Raw genomic sequence first — 20,699 nt, forward strand, 5'->3', positions numbered from 1 at the left:
TATATATTTACATATAAATACCTAATATATAAGTATTATAAATATATAGAAAACACCCATGTCTCAGGAACAAATATTCATGCGCATCACACTAATAAATGGGCGTTCCAGGATTTGAACCTGGGACCATCGGCTTCATAGGCAGGGTCACTGCCAATTAGGTCAGACCGGTTCTCGTGATTAACAGACATATACATACATAACAAGCTAGAGCATTGATAAAGGGTTGTTGATAACTGGATACCGAAAAACATGATTTATAGATGCATATTAGCGCTAAATAATCAGTTGATCATCTCATTAGCAAAGACTTGGAATATAAACTGTAGATAAAGTCATGTTTGTCCAAGGCTGTATGTTTTCAGATGCAGGCAGTGGGTCAAATTTGTTGGGAACGAAGACCTGATACATCTTCCCATAGAAAAGTTACATTTATTGAAACATGTATTTGCAGATCATTTTGAAAATAAAGCTTTTAATAAAAAAAAAAACACGACTTAAAAACTGTATTAAAATAATTCGGGTCCATATTAAGCCCGACCAGATATTAGTCCACTCAAAGACCTATCCAGTATATATAACATACAACTTAAATGTGGACTCGATGCTAACCTGATTTCGAGTACAAAATTTGAAGACAGGAGCCTATGTTTCAATCCTCCTCATTTTATCGATATCGATAAGAATCGCAAGCGTGTAGCGTACTACCCTATTTAAATCGCTTAGTTGGTACTATGGTTCTAGGACAGTTCTTTGTCGTATATTTTGGTAATGATTTGCGAAACAAATTGATTCCAGTCGCTAGTATGGAAGTCCCGTCTCTTATAACGTAGTGATTATATGCTCTTTGCTAGAGTTTCAACGCCAAATGGTTCAAAATGGTACTCTCTACCGAGGCTCCTATATTTATTACGTTTCAAAAATTCGGCGCTTTCTGCCGCTGCGCCCGCTTTTACATTAGTGCGTTGGAGGTGGGACGGTGCCAGTGTGTCTACGCAGGTAGCATCCCACACTAACATCCGTCCCAAACTCCAAGGAACCAAGGACACCCCATCAGGCCTCTTGCCATCATCCCTGATAATGCATACTAACAGGGCAAGTTAAATAAAAGGTTGTAAAAACAGTCGATGCTCGACGAAAATTTAATTTTCATCTGCTTCTCGATTGCTTTTTTACATTTGAGTGATAGAGAGGTAGATAACGAAATATTACGAAGCCCTCAAGACTACAACAAACACCCAGCATATTTATGACACCTCTTCGTATTCCTATGTCTGTGGCAGTCAATATTAGGACCTATTTGTAACATTTTCATGCAACTTGCCTCCAGTAATGTATTATTTAAAGAGTCGACCAAACTATTATTCCTTTGTTTGACAACAATTGCAGTTTATCATCGATCAGTAAATAAGTGGTTTGGTATATTTTATAAATATAGAGTTGATCTGGTGAAAGTGTGACTAAGCGGGACGACGGGGATGGTAGTGGTAGGTAGGTGGAGTAGATGACTATAAAAATGACGACCATAACACGTTTGTCTTTTGTGACTACTTACGGTAATCTTGTAAATTCAGAGCCTGCTATGTAGTTAAATTTATAAAACAAACAAAATAAAACAACAACGTTTCGTATGAAAAACTTCAATTGTAAGTACAAAGTTTCGGAGTAATCTAGAGGTAGTAGTTTTAAAATGAGAGCGCAAATACGTATGGAGAACCAAACTTGCTGGGAACCCAGTTTTCATGCCAAGCCCTATAACAAGTATGGAGTTTATAGGGATATGTATGCTGCATTCTTTCTGCCAAGTTTGTGCAAAGTTAGTGTGGTCAGAGTCTAGGAAAATTGTATGGAACATTTCATATATGGAACATTTACAAGGCAGAGACGATTTGGAAACCACTTAGTTAATAAACATTTACGGAGAAGAACATCCTCCTTTTCATTTAACTATAATGGTATCATATAGCGATTATATCAGGGTTTCTTTCCTCATTCATATTTTTTCGGTCAGTATTTAATTTTAGTGTAATTAATTAATCTATAGTATGTGGTCAATTTATGCACTATGCCTGTCAAGGGAAGCAAGCTATCTTCATTGTTTCAATTATACTATTAAAAATATACACGTCTCTGTATCTAATAATTTGAATTATAGCTCTTGCAATTCATGAAGGCGAGTGGCGAGACTCTTATTGGTATGATGACAAGGTCAAATTTTGATAAATTCACTCTCCATCGTGAATTGCAATAACTGTACTCCGTTGTTTGTAGTGTCAGGAAAGTATATCATTTGCCACTTAAGATTAATAAAATTATAAAAGGTTACATGCTATATCGATAAGTATGTCAATGTCAATGAATAGATGTACTCGTATTGGAAACAGATCATCTGAAAACTAAGTGCACTAACAGGCGGAGTGCATATTATGACCACATGTTTTTCTTAATAATTTCGTTTTTTTTTTGCCATAGATGTGTTCCCGAGTGCATTACAATCATGGTAGTGTATTTAACTTTCACGTAGCATATCTGTATAACTGCTGACTTCAAAAATCGAGACAATTTAAGTACCCCAAACACAATTATGAGGTTGTGTTGTTTTATAACAGATTTCCTAAAGCCACCTTCTGTCTCCATCGTCAAAGCAGCTTGATGGTACCATAATAATATTGCATTGTCACCAGACTTACATATGTATGCAAATTTTCAGCTTCATCGGAAACCGGGAAGTGGGTCAAATTTAACTTGCAAGATTTGACCCTTACAAACATTAGATACATTACATACATACATTGCAAGTTAAAAGCTTGTAAAATAAGCGAACCTTCGATAATGGATATGATGATGGACTGTCGTTTATCTGCCTTGTCTATTTATACGTTACGTACAAATAACCATGCATTTGACATAACGTACCCCTCCTCTGCAAAAATCGGCAAACTGTGTTGTACAGAAAATTACAGACAAGGCGTCTCCAGTTGTTAAATCCTCCAAGCTATTTATGCTCCAGTTGTACAGTCTAGGCCATAGACATACATTCATTATATTACCTTACATACAAAAAACATTTAAAATATCTTGCATAAGTCTTGCAATAGCCGGGTATTTCAATATAGTTATTACCCATGTCGCGACACATGTAAAGACAATGGAGGGTTTTCAAGCTCTAAATATTTTCGTCTCCGCTTAGGTCAATAAACTAAATGAAAATAAACCAATACGTAAGCTAGCAAAAATCTAGACGCAAGCATAAGCAAGCTCATTAAACTCGCTCTAGGTGCTAAATGGTAGGGGGGCGCCAAAATGGTAAATGTAAAAAAAAAACAATCTATTTTTTTTTAAGTGGCGCGGGCGAGAGAATACGCGCGAAATGGTGGGGCGGGAGTGATCTCAGCTAAGGGAAATCCATATAGACCACGGTGCAAGCAGATCCGACTTGCGGGAGATAAGAGTTCGGATACGACCAAGCATATGACATGTCTCTGGATACGACAATGGTTAGTTTTGTCAAAGATGAACTGGAATGTTGCACCACAGCGCCACCTTGTACCTACAATTGTACAACATGCATAAGTTGTGTGCTGTTGCTGAGGCACCATGAAGGGGAGATTCTAGCGCTCGACGAGCTACATTTCAAAGCAACGACCTCATGTGGTCGTGACTCCTGGTCATGAGGAAACTAGGGGAAATAACCGGCCAAGAGCATGTCGGGCCACGCTCAGTGTAGGGTTCCGTAGTTACTTTTCCGTCACAATAAGCTAAACTGGAGCTTAAAGTATAGTAAATTGTTAACCAAGGGATGAAACGGTACCTTTCACCCGAGTTAACCAAATAGGCTTTGCATAATCAGTACCTAATTAAAGTAAGTCTTTTTACTATGAAGGGAAAACTTTTTGCGATAACTCAAAAGCAGCTAAACTCATCATGTCCGCTATAGTTTTCATTTAATGTCTTTCTTAAGCTCTACTTCCACGATTTTTTTCATATTTTTTGGACCTATGGTTCAAAAGTTAGAGGGGGGGGGGGACACATTTTTATTTTCTTTCGGAGCGATTATCTCCGAATATATTCACTTTATCAAAAAATGTTTCTTGAAAACCCCTATTAGTTTTGAAAGACCTTTCCAACGATATCCCACACTCTAGGGTTGAAGCGAAAAAAAAAAAATCACCCCCACTTTACGTGTAGGGGAGGACCCTAAAAAAAAAAAATTTTTAGATTTTATTGTACGACTTTGTCGGCTTTATTGATTTATATATCCATGCCAAATTTCAGCTTTCTAGCACTAACGACCACGGAGCAAAGCCTCGGACAGACAGACAGACAGACAGACAGACAGACAGACAGACAGACGGACATGGCGAAACTATAAGGGTTCCGTTTTATGCCATTTGGCTACGGAACCCTAAAAAGGGCCCTAAGGCAAACGCCGCAAGTACCCTTACCACGAGCTTGGTACCTACTGACGTGACACTGACATATTCAATAGTGTGTATGTAACTTACTTTTTATGCATCTCGCTCATACTGGCATGCAGATGTAAAGAACGTAAGCTACGCAGACGTCAACGTCACGTCAGTGCCAAGCTCGCGGTAGCCGTACAGGAAGCTACATTCTCTTGAAGTTTTTTTGAACTTTTCTACAAGGAAAATTTTTAGGAACATATCTAAACTTGGTATTGGGTTAGAAATGTTCTCTTTCTGAAATGGATTACCTTTATGGATTATTTCGTTTTATTTCTTGTGAAGTTTTAGACTTTGGAAACTTTCCACAACATGTACCTATCTATTGCTCGCAACTTCTGTTCAGGGATAACACTTCAGGGCTAACGTTTGCATGACATGACGAATAGTTCGTTTTTAGGGTTCCGTGGCCAAATGGCAAAAAACGGAACCCTTATAGATTCGTCATGTCCGTCTGTCTGTCCGATTATGTCACCGCCACTTTTTTCCGAAACTATAAGAGCTATACTGTTCAAGTTCAAACTTGGTAAGTAGATGTATTCTATGAACCGCATTAGAATGTTTACACAAAAATAGAAAAAAAACAAAAAAATTTGGGGGTTCCCCATACTTAGAAGTTAGAACTGAAACTCAAAAAATCTTTTTTTTTATCAAACCCATACGTGTGGGGTATCTATGGATAGGTCTTTAAAAATGATATTGAGGTTTCTAATATCATTTTTTTCTATGCTGAATAGTTTGCGCGAGAGACACATCCAAAGTGGTAAAATGTGTGTCCCCCCCCCCCCCCCCGTAACTTCTAAAATAACAGAATGAAAAATCTAAAAAAAATATATGATATACATTGTCATGCAAACTTCCACCGAAAATTGGTTTGAACGAGATCTAGTAAGTAGTTTTTTTTAATAAGTCATAAAATAAAAATATTTTTTTTTTTCATCAAACCCATACGTGTGGGGTATCTACGGATAGGTCTTCAAAAATGATATTGAGGTTTCTAATATCATTTTTTTCTAAACTGAATAGTTTGCGCGAGAGACACTTCCAAAGTGGTAAAATGTTGAACAAGATCTAGTAAGTCATAGATTTATAACTAACCTAGATGCCTAGTCTGTACATCCCTAGTGAAGCCATTTCGAGTACGACATTATGTCGCCCTCGTGTCATCGTATCCGAACGGCCCTCGCAGTACTCAAGGTCGAGTTGGTTTGTGTACACCTCCCGGTTATAAATTAAAAAATACAAGAAAGATGGTTGTTTGTGCGGTGAATTGGTGTCACAACACATCAGTGAATAAAAACAAACCGCCTGATATAACATTTCATGCGTAAGTATCCAGTTTAATGTGATATTTTTACGTAATTGTAAATACAAAAATCCAAATTTTCGTCAGCCGCCATTACTTATAAATGTTGCCAGGTGATATGAATCTTTTTTCCTCCAAATGAGGCATGACGATTACATTGATAAAATTAATATGCTTACTTTAAGTTCCTTGTATGACTATAGAAAATATTCTTTTTTAGTTTTTCATTCTTTTATTTCAAATTATGTTTTGTCTTTTATAAAATTACAGTTTAAATTCATATTTTTATTTTGTGTGATATTCGTTTTAGATTTCCGACTGATCCGCTTCTGTCTGCGAGATGGACGGAAAAAATTAGATTAAATAGGAACGATGCAATATGGAAACCGACTAAACATAGTCGAATATGCTCTCGCCATTTTGATGAGCAAGTAAAGTAAATTTTATTTGTGGAACACAGGTGTTACAGTTAAGGTCTGTAAAAACGAAACGCAACTGTCACTGTCGCACTTATATGGAAGACTGATAGAGAGACACAAAGCGTTTCGTTGTTCGAAGCAATAGCGATTGCCACCTTGGCTAGGCCTGCAGGTACAATTACTAGTACTGACGATAAATAGTTATTTGTTTTACAAGTGGAAAAGTTGTTGTTTAAACCGCTCGTGCTAATATTGCTACTCGAGCTAAATAAAGATCCAAAATGTCGAAAAATGGAATCTTGAGCGTTGCGAGGGTTTCAAGTTACGAGAGTTAAACAAATTTTGCCCCAAGTGAAACACAAAACTTTTCACCACACTAACCCGAAGAAAATATTAGTCAAATAAAATCAAACCAAATCAAATCCAAATGATCGTCATTAAATATTTATCATTTAAAATCATTATTCCAAAGTCAATTCTACCAGCTATTATCTGTGCACATTTGTAAAATAAAAAAATAAACGTTTTTTTATTTAAATATTATTTCACAAAGTACAGAAATGCAAAGTCCTTAAAAGAAACCTTGAAAGCTTTTGCTACAAATTTAATATCTACATACACACTCCCAAATGATTGATAGCCAAGTATAAGGATGTGGTTAAAATCCATCTACTTTAAGGGGAATAAATGAACTCTGGCAACCCGTTTTTGTATATATGTGTGTGTCGCTGAGCGTAAGACACGAGCGTCGCACGCACACATCGATCGAGTTTCGGCTTCACTTTTGGCAGATTAGCCTTATGAGGACTAACTGTCTATGTGTGATAGGTCAGTGTAGTAAGTAGATTTTTTTTAATACGTCATAAATGGTACGGAACCCTTCATGCGCGAGTCCGACTCGCACTTGGCCGCTTTTTTAGCATTAGAAGGAAGGCATGCGATCTTGACATGTCTTTTTATTAGTGTTACTATCACTGCTTCGTTAGACTAAAGAGTGGCAAGTGGCTAGAAATTATATAACAAATCTACTATAGGTAAAAAACTTAAGTAGATAAGTCACCTGTTGTATGTAGTTGTGACGTGTTCGAATAGACATTTGTTTTGTTTGTGTGTGTCTTTTAAACATGTATTGTCTATTCGAACACGTCACAACTACATACCACAGGTGACTTACTTAAGTTTTTTACCTATACTACTGTTACTTCGATTATTAGTTAGTTGTCACTATTAGATCCATCAAAGTGTCAGATAAAACACCTTGCTCAAATAGCATGCTTCTTAACGGTTTTCTAAAAAGTAACATGAAACTAACGAAAAGCTTTCTTCTGTATCTGTTGTAAACTTGAACCCCACGACTTATTTTTCGGTTTCCAACTGTATTGTATTGCAAGAGCAAAATAAAGGTTCGCGGCGAGTTTAGCACAGGCGCGGGCGGCGCGGCACATGCCGTACATGCCGGTCAGTTTTAGGGACTATGAGGCGGTAAACCATTATATGAGGTCCAGGATGCTATCAAATATGCCACCACTGATTTTGATTGTTTATAAGGTATCTAAAATTGACTATTTAGAAGATAATGTTTACCCATCCTAGGAGTGATCGGAAACGCACGACATATTTTTCGTTTTCTCGGCACCTTTCAATGGTTGGCATCTTCATTCTCATTTTAACTGTCACTTTACACTGTCAATAAGTGACGTTTTTACCCAAAAGGTACGTAACCACATTGTCGGTTGTCGTTAAGGTTGATTTCAAATTGCGGCTATATGGAAATCGCGCTTTATTGACAATAAGTAGTTGGTTGAGACTTGAGAATGGCACAGCCTGCACACCTAACCTTACGAGTACACTTACAGGAACACGCAACGGATGAGTGGACGCGTATAAGTTATCTCTACGGACTTATGCACGCACAACCATCGTACCAGCTAGTACGGTCGCCAAGCCGCTCTGAGGCCAGATTTAATTGACTCAGCTCGGCCTTACCCACAACCGGTATCAATGTGTTCGGACAGTTCTCCTGATCACCGTACATGCGGTAGTAAAGCGGAAAAATGGTGGAGGGGATAGTAATGACGTCACAAAGATGGCGGCCGGACCTATTCTTTTTGGCGGTGTATCTCGAAAACCACTTAACCGATTTTAATCATCGAGGTGTCAAATAATAGCTTATATTATGGAGATTATTTCCTTTTCTACAAACATTTACGTGAAACCTATAGGAAAAAAAATAATCACAAAAAACAGTTTTTTTATAAAAAAAATATTTTTTATTTTGTAAAAATCTCCGTAAATATTAGCATTTCGCAAATTTTGTTTAATATAAAACATATTGCTTTATTATCAAGGAATATAATGAGCCTTAAAACATACAGATCGAGTAATAAACAATGAAGCTACACTCATTTATTTGCGCATGGGTAACGATAACTGGCTTTTACCGGTCGAAACTGTGGTGACTGTTACGATACGTATTGAATGGACTTTATAGAGTATCGGTTTTAATTACTGAAATTATAATTAAAATTATAAAAACCAGACACAATAATGTTACCTTACTTCGACGTTTAGTCTCTTTTTTCGTCTTAATCATAGGTAGGTACATATTTCTTTTTACTTAAAAATTTTATACAGGGTGAACTTTTAACCACCAGTCATACTCTGCGCAGCGACTTTATAGGTCATACTTAACAACTTTTACTATGGGACCAATTCCGAAATCGCGAAAAAAAATTTTGACTGTCCCATATAAAGGTGCGACCAACTTTACCAGACCAACACTTTTCCAAACTGAGCTACAGCTGTCCGATGAAGTTAAGTACTTAGGACTAACTCTCGACAATAAACTCAATTGGAACAACCACATCAACAAACGGATAGACAAGGCGGGAGTTGTCTTCTGGCAGTGCAGAAGGATGATTGGTAAGAGGTGGGGACTCAACCCGAAAATTACCCTCTGGCTCTATAAGACGATAATCCGCCACTTACTCTGTTACGGTGCTCTGGTTTGGTGGCCAAGAACAAACCTAGGCAACGTACGAGACAAACTACAAAGACTTCAAAGGCTCGCATGCGCGGCCACCACTGGCTGCACGAGGTCTACCCCGACTGCAGCCATGGAGGTCATGCTAAACCTTCCACCGCTGCACCTACACATACAGCAAGAGGCCAGTCTCTCAGCGGTAAGGTTGCGAACCCTCAAGATATGGTCTAACATCACAGGAGCTCTTCACACAAAATGCCTGGAAAAGGTGTATGACGAATTTCCAGTGCTTAGGTCAGGCACGGACCGGATTCACAAACAAGCTATCTTCGATAAAAGGTACAAAATACAGTTATATGAGGACGACAATCATGAAGGACTCAATCCCCGGGAGCTGAGAATCTTCACTGATGGGTCCAAAACAGACAGCGGATCGGGCTCTGGAACCTTCTCAGAAGACCTGAACATGTCGATCACCACTCCGCTAGGAGCCCATAACTCGGTATTCCAAGCTGAGTGCATGGGCATCATAAACGCGGCGGCTGCCATCACTGCAAGGAAGGTAGTAGGATCCTCCATCCGCATACTCTCCGACAGTAGAGCAGTCTTAATGGCTCTAAATAGCCATATAGTTACATCCAAACTTATACACGAATGCCACGAACGACTAATGGAGGTATGTCATAATAACAAGATCACCCTACAATGGATCAAGGGACACAGTGGATCCCGAGGTAACGATGCTGCGGACGAGCTTGCCAGGCAAGGATCGAATGCGGGGGCGATTGGTCCGGAACCGATTCTTCCGATACCATTTAGCAAGGTACGCTCAATGCTGCTGGCACGTACAGGGAAACTACACACAGAACACTGGCTGAACCAGACTGGATGCAGACAGGCAAAAGAAGCCATGCCTGGCATCAACGGAAAACTCACAAGGGCGCTCCTGCAACTAGGGAAGGTCCGACTGAGTATGGTAACCAGTGTCATAACAGGTCATGGACTATTTAACAAACATCTTTTCACAATAGGTGTCACAGACAGTCCCCTGTGCCGAGGTTGCATGGAGACAGAAGAAACAGCCTCTCACGTGGTGCTGGAATGCAGCGGAGTGACTCCATACAGGGCTAAACATCTCGGATCTCCGAGAGACCTCCCCGAGGTCCTACTCAACATCAAAGGTTTGATAGGATTCCTCGAGGAGCTGGGCTGGCAGGACTAGCCCACCCCCAACATATCACGCAAAATAGGCGCAAGTCGTCGAGTTGCGGAAAAATCGCCCGAATACAATACAATACAAGGTGCGACTAGACCGCAGCTTAAAAAAACGGTCACGATACGGAATCGCAGTGACGCGTCGTATGCGTACCGTTTTTGACGCATGCTCCCCACACCGCTGTTTAAAAAACGGTGACGGTACGGAATCGCAGTGACGTGCTTCACGCGAATCTTTTTTGTTCGCAAAACAGTTGCGTCTTTTACGTCACCGGTACGGTGTCTGCCATAAGATCTCCGTGTAATATTTTTTGCGATTTTTACGCAGTTCAATTTACGGTGCGTCAGCTTATTTTAAGCAGCGGTGTGGCGAGCATGCGTCATGGACCCGGGTACGTCCTTAAACTACGTCCAAAAGAGAGGTATGGGCATTGTGAATGTCATCTCGCTTTGTGTGGTAGGGCACAGCCAGTGGGTGTCATTCTAGATCCAAATTTTCTTGCGTGATTCGGTATTGGTCCCATAATAAAAGTTGTTCAGTATGACCTGTAAAGTCACTGCGCAGAGTATGGCTGGTGGTTAAAATTTCATCTTATACCTATATTCGACACAAGTAGTAAGTACTTACAGACCAACTATGATACACATTTTGCCTGTATAGTGATACATAGTGAATAAATTAATACCTGATTTAAAAAATAAAACAAAAATAACAAATAGCATGTTATTTAATTCAGTAATCACTAATCAGTCTTAAACAATGAACATCATACTTTTAGATTAGACAACAAAATGTATATTTATACTGTGTTTCGACTTGAAAGATTTTACTGCTTTAAAACATAACATAAGACAAACCTACCAACCAAACGTATAAAAAAAAATGTTTTTTGTGATTATTATTTTCCTATAGGTTTCACGTAAATGTTTGTAAAAAGGAAATAATCTCCATAATATAAGCTATTAGTTGACACCTCGATGAATACAATCGGTTAAGTGGTTTTCGAGATACACCGCCAAAAAGAATAGGTCCGGACGCCATCTTTGTGACGTCATTACTATCCCCTCCCACCATTTTTCCGCTTTACTACCGCATGTACGGTGATCAGGAGAAACGCCCGAACACATTGATACCGGTTGTGGGTAAGGCCGAGCTGAGTCAATTAAATCTGGCCTCGGAGCGGCTTGGGGACTACTAATAGTAAAAGTTGTTCAGTATGACCTATAAAGTCGCTGCGCAGAGTATGACTGGTGGTTAAAAGTTCACCCTGTATAAAAATTTTAAGTAAAAAGAAATATGTACCTACCTATGATTAAGACGAAAAAAGAGACTAAACGTCGAAGTAAGGTAACATTATTGTGTCTGGTTTTTATAATTTCAGTAATTAAAACCGATACTCTATAAATTCCATTCAATACGTATCGTAACAGTCACCACAGTTTCGACCGGTAAAAGCCAGTTATCGTTACCCATGCGCAAATAAATGAGTGTAGCTTCATTGTTTATTACTCGATCTGTATGTTTTAAGGCTCATTATATTCCTTGATAATGAAGCAATATGTTTTATATTAAACAAAATTTGCGAAATGCTAATATTTATGGAGATTTTTACAAAATAAAAATTTTTTTTTTATAAAAAAACTGTTTTTTGTGATTATTTTTTTTCCTATAGGTTTCACGTAAATGTTTGTAGAAAAGGAAATAATCTCCATAATATAAGCTATTATTTGACACCTCGATGATTAAAATCGGTTAAGTGGTTTTCGAGATACACCGCCAAAAAGAATAGGTCCGGCCGCCATCTTTGTGACGTCATTACTATCCCCTCCACCATTTTTCCGCTTTACTACCGCATGTACGGTGATCAGGAGAACTGTCCGAACACATTGATACCGGTTGTGGGTAAGGCCGAGCCGAGTCAATTAAATCGTGTTTCTAGAGGGCTTTTGAGATTTGGCGACCGTACTAAGCAGTGCACGACCGATCTTAGTGGAGATCCTTGGAGGGGACCTGTTTTATTTAATCTTTTAGTTTTCAGCTGATATGGCTACATACCTGTATCACCACTTTTAGGTACAATTTTATTTTACTATACTAACGGCAACTTAACTGACCATAATTATATTAAAGAAAAAGTGAACATGCTCTCCATTGGCCGAGGTCGGAATCAAACCGGCGGCTTCAGCTTACGTGTCTAACGTTTGGAGTGTTTGGACCTCCTGAACACCCGACCACGGCGGCTGCCGTACCCTTCCCAAAAGCTCGAGTATATGCAATCTTTGAAAGGCGCCTTTGACCAACTCTAAGAGCCACTCGCACCAATTCTGTTCTAACGGCTAACCCAGGGTTAAATTTTACTGGTAATTCCGGGTTTAACCGGTTAACCCCGAGTTTGTGGCTAACCCTGGATGGCGCAAGTGGCCCTAAAGAGCTGCTTGCACCTCCTATACGAATCCCTTACCTGATTACGCTATAGTCAGATACTTATTTTATAAAAAATATTTGATCTGTTCTTTCATTATCGTAGCAATAAGGTTTACGAACTGTCAGTTAACATTCTGGATGGTACGGTCGAGGAAATTGATTTTTTAGCAGTTTACGGTACGGTTCATTTTACATTGGACAGCTCTTAGCAGTAGTATGTTCAACCTAATTTACTTGAACCGCAAACTGCTAAGGAATCGATTTCCTCGATTGTACCTCTGTGTAGATATGTTACTTGCTACCTGTTACGTTGTCATCACTAACCTCATTCTTCCCTCTTCGATAGCATCTGTCCACCACGCGTGACGCCGAGTAAGTCATTGTGCAACGTGAAAGATCATACAAACTTGACAATAGTGTTTCCCCATAACATTGTCTCGGAGCACGATACGGAACGCCCCGTATATATGGTATACGGACGGGGAAGACGGCAGTTTGCGATAGGAATTGGTGAGATGAGTCCGAAAGAGGTTTTGTGTTTTGGGTTACTTCTGGTTGCGGTGGCTGCGGAGTACAGTGATGGGTAAGTTGTGTTTGGTCTTGATAAGGTTAGGGGTAATTAATTGGGTGGAAATAGGTGCCTGTGAGTTTGTAGGTGCCTTATGAGCATTAAAATTAGGTAATAACTTAGTGGTAACAGTCGGTAATTACGGTGAAAATAAGGGCATTTATAAATATTGACCTATATTTGTTTTTAATTAATAACGAAACACAAGTAATCGGTACCTATTTTACAGTTTTTCTTGACCTTGCCGGGTTGCGATAATCTGCTACAGTGTAAATCGTCCCTCTGAATATTTTTTTTTAATTTTAAATAATTCTTTACTTAACAAACTCGATGTTTAAAAGAAGCCAATCCGTAGTTAATAGGTAATATTGGTTGGTAATGTTCTACTAAAGCTAAAAATCATAGTAATTAAAAATTAAACCATCACAAAACTAATATATAATATGTGTATTAAAAAACCGGCCAAGTGCGAGTCGGACTCGCACAGGAAGGGTTCCGTAACATTATCTATAAAAACGGTCACCCATCCAAGTACTGACCCCGCCCGACGTTGCTTAACTTCGGTGATTGGATGAGAACCTCGAGATTGGAAAGACAATATATTTATTTTGTTCTGTTTTTAGTACTTATTTGTTGTTATAGCGGCAACAGAAATACATAATCTGTAGAAATTTCAACTAGCTAACTATCACAGTTCATGAGATACAGCCTGGTGACAGACGGACGGACGACCGGACGGACGGAGCGGAGTCTTAGTAGGGTCCCGTTTGACCCTTTGGGTAGGGAACCCTATAAAATTAATATTTTTTAATAGTGGTATTCAATTTTATTAGGTAGTTTTTTAGGGATATTTAATTTTATAACTTACGTTTTGCATTTTTAAGTCTCAATAATGTAAGTTTACTTCTCTACAACCTTTCACTTAGCTACACTTTGATCAGCTACCCCAGTTTAAATTTCAGAGGCTTCATGCCGAGCTCCAGTTTCCGCACGGAGGACCAGCTGGCAGAGCCCTCGGCCAGGGTAGAGAAGAGCAGAGAAGAGAGGGAACAGAATGATCGCACACAGCGTTTCGGTATCTCCACCTATGGCACTACGGGTGCGCAGGTAAGGAAGTTTCCATTATTATTTAAATATTTATCATCCTCATATGCAAAATAAAGTCCTAATCCACGAAGAGGAAGGCCGGAAAGGGGTTAAAAGCGCTCAGCGCAAAAATAGTCAAGGTAGTGAGACCTCTTGATGCTCAAGTGTACGAATGTTATGTTTCTAAAGTAACTACAGTACGTAATAAAGGGTCGCAGCACTCAGTGCGAAAAAATATGGACGACTTCGTGTTGTTAAGCAAGATTTTTCTCGGGATTATGGAGTGTAGAATTAAACGGACTGAAATCTTTTATGGTAGAACTGTTGCAAAAGTGTCCAGCTGTAAGCTTTAAATAATAGTTCCAAATCTCTCCTGAGTAGCGCTAGAGTAGCTAAGAACCTAGGCGTTATTCACGGAGTAAAGTGCGCTGTCTATGATTTGTTTTTTTTTTCAAGTATTCTAGGTATTGTATCGCCACCTATTTAAGGTTTTTAGATGACACTTTTTGGTACATGGAGATTCCATTCCTTACCTCCACCTACCATACTCGGGATAACAACCCCAGATAAGTACAATACAAACCAATTAGTTAACGAATCTCTCGCTAGATGGCACTGTTAAGTGCAGTTAAAATACTGAATCACACTATAGACTAAGATTTTTCTTGTGGTAAGATTATGACCCCCGTCGCGTCGAGTACAAACCTTGTTAGGTACCAAAGCGTGCACTAGATATGGCTGTTACCATGCTGTTACTGACAGTATTAATAATAATCTTGAATCGTGTTATTAAGATTTTTACCCGGGATAATGATTCCAGACGAGTATCTTAATAACTTAATCAATATCACACTAGATGGCGATGGCCAGTGCCGGATTAACCATTAAGCAAAATAAGCACTTGCTTAGGGCACCACGTCTAGGGGGGCATCAAAATCATAGGAAAAAAAAAAACGCGCAGGCTTCATTAGCATCGCAGTCGTAGTGTAGTACTTATGTACACGAAACTTTTGGATACGTGTGCAAGTACCCATCTAATAACGAAGGGTCGTAAGAGAGTGAGGACATAAGCATATCTCCAACCTTACGCGGAGGCCATCAAAGCTCATGGCCAAAAAATCTTACCGTCGGGCTTGTGGCCAACCGATTTTCTCGACGTAGATTACCGATTTTGTAGCGTATTTTGGTCTCTTGCACACCAGATGTGTCGGCCAGGCCGAGTTGCTGCAGAGCCGCGATCCTGCGACCTAATTGTCAAAGTGTAATAAAGGGCCCTGCGAAGGCCGAAAAACAAAAGCATCTTATCAAGTTGCGCTTTCGAGTTAAGGCAAAGGCCGAGCAGTAGGAGGACCGTGATTACATAGGTTCGATTTCAAGCCACTCTTTTGCAGTTCGGCGTTAGGTCTTATGCGATGCCAGGCCTTCTACTTTATGCAAGCTGCCCCACTTTCGCTTGGCCATGGATCCAAATCCATGCTGTCCTCTTTCGCAGCTGGGCTGCCTTGCTCACACCTCGCCATTAGTTGTATTATATGATAACGCGCCACGATCGAACGCTCCGGACGTCCAGCTATTCATACCTCGCCATTGGTCAAATTCAAGCCTTGCTTTCTTCCAGCTCGACCTTTGGCCTCATCCGTAAGCGCTGATCGAACGCTCCGCGCATTCAGCCTTAGACGTTGCCTTTAAAAATACTTCACGATTTAGGCCAATCAAATTAGATCCAAAAATAGCGTTTTGAGGAATTAATTCCCAGCAAGCTGGAAATTGTTTTAATACATTTATTTGGTCATAAATGCGTGTAATCCCAGTTTGCTCTATCCCAGGAGGTGTGCATACATTTTGGGATCCTTAGGAGATATTTTTTTCCTTTGGATTGCCAAACCACTCGATGTAGAAGGAACCCACTATCAATTACAATAGCACTTGGTGGATCAGACAATGGTAAGAAAGCGTTTTCGGATTATTAACATGATTTTACCAAAAATAAAAAATGTCGACCTATTTTACAATTTAGGTACTACGAATACATATTAAGATACCTTAAATGAATCAATCAATCAATATATTTTATTGCAAGAACATAGTTAGGTAAATTACATTTCGGATCCTCAGATCGGAGAACAAATTTTCCGTCGGCCGTACCGTTTTCGATTTACAAGCAAAAAAACTGAAAAAGAGGAAACATTTATGCACACCTCCTGGAATGGAGCAAACTCGGATTACACGTATTTTTAGGTCGAAAAAATCTAATTGTATTGGCCTAATTGTGACACATTATTATTTAAAGAAACGGGACTTATTCGCGTTTGATTAAGTTCTAAAATTACCTCCAACGTCAAAATAATGATGTCGACTTTACAGTCTTCTCCGAGACCATGGGGACAACGCCGTCCTTGAAATGTCGGGTCAGAGGTAATTTTAAAACTTACCCTATTAAGTCCCGTTTTCGTAAACAATAATTTGCTATTTAAGACATTTGTGGCCATTGGTACTTGTTCTGACAAAAACCAATGGCCAATGGCTAAGCCCCTACTGAAGCTCGGCCTTTGCCCTTACATGAATGAGCTTCGCAGGAATGCTCTAGAGGTTGCAAAATCCTGTGCGGAATACTGCCTATGTCTTACGTCTTCGCTTACACTTGGACCATGGTTGGCTTGGCCTCCGGACTTATGCGAAGCACGGTCTTCGAATTTGCTTACACTTGACCTTACCTACTCTTGGAACATTACTATTGCAGTTCTGTCAATTTCCGTGATAAAATGATGTGACGGATTGAAAATTCTATTCTCAGAAGTAATGCGGCAATAAACGTCATTCAATTTACCAAGAAAATTCAATGTAATCTTGATGAGGGGGCACCATGGTCTAGAAATGCTTAGGGCACCAAAATGTCTTAATCCGGCACTGGCGATGGCGCTGTTACGTGTAGCGTGTGTTTTAAATCGCGATGTTAAGACTTTCTTTTAATAATTACCGCAAGCACATGTCATACCTTGTGTTGTACCTAACAAAAACTGTATAGGTACCGAAGTACGTAGGTACCAATATTATCCATATCTATGTTTTTTTTATTTTTTCCATTTCCAGGGCCCGTATGGCGGTTCCGCCCCGGGTCTATACGGACCTGTGAAGATAGACCTGGGCGGTGTTCTGATCGGGTCCATCCTCGGGTTCGGTGCCGTGCTGATCCTGCCTAAGATCATGCACGTGCTCTCGTACGGCTATGGTGGTGGATACGGACGCAGTAAGTATGTTATGATGCTAATCTTTGGACTCGGGTACGTCCTTAAACTACGGCCAAAAGAGAGGTATGGGCATCGTGAATGTCATTTCGCTTTGTGTGGTAGGGCACAGCACAGCGGATGTCATCCCAGATCTAGAGCAGAGCCCAACTGGGGAAGTACCTCCACCTTACAGAAAACCGCAGCCAAATAACACTCGACCCTACTCATAGTGTTGTGTTCCTGCCGGTGAGTAAGGTTGCCAGAGCTCAACGGGGGGAAGGATTTAGGGTCGGCAACGCGCATGTAACTCCTATGGAGTTGCAGGCGTACATAGGCTACGGAGACTGCTTACCATCAGGCGGGCCGTATGCTTGTTTGCCACTGACGTAGTATAAAAATAAATCTTGGGAATAATAGTTAATTGACTTACGACACATTTAACAAAATACGGGCACGTTAGTTAGAGAGGTGAAAAGGTCACTAGTATACATACTTACTTAAGCGCTGATAGTTTAGTGGTAAAGCGTACGGTTTCCAAACCGAGGGTCGTGTGTTCTATTCTAATTTAGGCTTACCAAAAACCACTCCATTTCCCTCCTGGATTGGACGGTCAATTACGGTTGTCAAGAGTGGTCTCTGAGGGCCTACCGCAAACCACGTTCGACGTGTGGCCTCTCTGTCGCACTTGTAAATTTGTAGTAGGCCCTCTGAGCTTCAATAGGAGGATACAACCACTTAGCGAAAGCGAGAAAATGAGGAGGACTAATTAAACAAAACTGTAACACCTATACATGATGTTTATTTAGTCACCTGCAATAATTTACGGGCTGAATACATAGGTCATACTGAGCAACTTTTACTATTAATTTTAGTTATTACTCTCCCGTAGAAAATGTCAAGGTCAGACAGCCAAAATGTATGAAACAGCCAATTTTTTTTCGCGATTTCGGGCTTGGTCCCATAGTAAAAGTTGCTCAGTATGACCTATGTATTCACCCCGTAAATTGTTGCAGGTGACTAAATAAACACAGGTGACAAAATATGTTAATAAAAAACATTTCATTTTCACAGGTGTGGACACAGAATCGTCCCAACTATCAGACATGCTGAACCGACTGGACGAGACGCTGGCCCGGTACAATATCGACTCCGGTGCGTGTACGCAGCGGCTAGCGTGCTCTTATGTTCAGCTGGCCAATGAGAACATGCAGGCCGGGAATGCTACAGAGTTTGACGCGCTATTGGCTAATCTGTCTAGGTATTTTTTTTACTTATTGCGTATATCCATTGGGCTGTAGTCCAAACTCTCTTGGAGGAGGCCTGTGCCCATCAGTGGGACGTATAGGTACGTAGGTATAGGTTTGGTGATTGCTTATGAATGTAGTCATGATTGTTTTAGGGAAGTATATCCCATAAAAGATCAACTCAGATTGCAAGCGCCGTATCTTGTTCGGTGCATCGTTTTATTTTAATACTCTGTAAACGACCATGACGAAGTCTGCCATCACCTTCTGGCTATGCACACTTTTTTGTAAGATTGTAAGTTTAGTTGAAAAAGTACCGCCAGGGCTAGGCCATGATCCAATGCAGCATGATCCAGGGATGATGAAATGAAGTCTTTCGTGTGCTCTATTTTGATAAGAAAAAACCTTGGCTTCAACGGAAAACGTAGCTAGCAAAATCACCGTCAATCATCCAGTAATTTGGCCAGTTGATTATATTGATCAGTTGATTAACTGTTTGTTTCCAGCAACTCGCTATTACGACGCATGTTGGATGGCACAGCAATATTCGAAGCAGTGAGTGCGGGTCGCACGCACGGCGACTGTCAGCAACTTTATCCAAAGTGCAAGCTGGACAAGAAAACCGTCGTCAAGGTGCTGACGCAGCTGGTGCCCTCATAGAATAGATAAAGATAATAGTAGAATAAAGTAGTTTTAGCTGTTACTTTGTATTTTATTCCTATTCTCTTGCTTCAAGTACCTTACCTGCTAGAACTAGCTCCAGTCGTTAATTATTTAGTAAATTTTAGTCTTTACTAAGGGTAAGGGCCCCACATGCGCCATCGAGGGTTAGCCACTAACTGGGGGTTAATCGGTTAAACCCGGAGCTACCATTACAATTTAACCCTGGACTCCGAGTTAGTAATTATCTCAGGATTGGTGCAAGTAGCCCTAAGGAAATCCCGCGGAATGCTCAGAGTAACACTGCTTAGATGATCTTTTTTGAACCTTTCTATTGAACCAATGACCACCCCCATGGCCAATCCTATGACGGCCATGACCAACCCAAAGAGTAAAGTAAGTGACCAACCCATGACCAACTCCATGACCAACCCCATGACCACCCCAAGACCAACCCCATGACCACACCATGACTAATCCTATTTAAATTCTAGTAATAAAATTGAACAAGATTGGTCAATAGCACTCGATTCTCAATTTCTATCGCTCGTATTTCAAAAAAATTGCATTCCATCATTTTCCGCAGATTTTCAAGTGACAAAATCGAGCGCTCGGCTTGAAGTACCAATTACATCCACACTTTATCAGGCCTGAAATCAGACCCGATTTCGGGCACGAGAATATTTTTTTTTCGTTTCACCAAATATAAGCACATCGTTTACAATATTTGAAATGTAAAAATATGGTTCATATGCAAAAATATCAAACATTGAACAATTTTGACGATTAGAGACAAAGTATTTTTTATATTTCAAATATTGTTCACGATGTGCTGATATTCCGTGAAACTATTATCAGGCTGAAATCGGGACTGATTTTGGGCTCGAAATCGGGAAGTGTGGATTGGGAGCTTTATGCAAAGGAGATCTGTGTAAGGGGCTCTACATACAGCTGCGTTTTATTAACACAACAAAGTGAGATGGAGCTATATATAGAACATGACAACGTATTGCAACTGATAAATCAGAAATGAAATTTAGATAAAAAAGACCTAGCCTTATGAAAGTAGAGACTAGTAAAAAATGGCAGCAAACTATTTAATC

The 20,699-nt window shown here is 39.9% G+C and overlaps 1 protein-coding gene across 2 annotated transcripts; it reads left to right on the forward strand.

Annotated features, from left to right (window-relative positions):
• Positions 1–78: 78 nt before the first annotated feature.
• LOC133528405 (uncharacterized) lies at positions 79–19,639 on the forward strand. 2 transcript variants are annotated; one of them, XM_061865789.1, is made up of 6 exons: positions 79–1,491; positions 13,158–13,394; positions 14,330–14,486; positions 17,556–17,712; positions 18,764–18,950; positions 19,443–19,639. In XM_061865789.1, the coding sequence occupies exons 2-6, from the start codon at positions 13,279–13,281 to the stop codon at positions 19,594–19,596; spliced, it is 771 nt and encodes a 256-aa protein (XP_061721773.1). In that variant the 5' UTR covers positions 79–1,491; positions 13,158–13,278; the 3' UTR covers positions 19,597–19,639. The 2 variants fall into 2 exon arrangements, with proteins under 2 accessions (XP_061721773.1, XP_061721774.1); XM_061865790.1 differs by having other exon boundaries at positions 832–1,491; positions 14,342–14,486.
• The last annotated feature ends 1,060 nt before the right edge of the window (positions 19,640–20,699 follow it).

This window comes from Cydia pomonella, chromosome 19 (assembly GCF_033807575.1).
Source record: "Cydia pomonella isolate Wapato2018A chromosome 19, ilCydPomo1, whole genome shotgun sequence".
Taxonomy (NCBI): domain Eukaryota; kingdom Metazoa; phylum Arthropoda; class Insecta; order Lepidoptera; family Tortricidae; genus Cydia; species Cydia pomonella.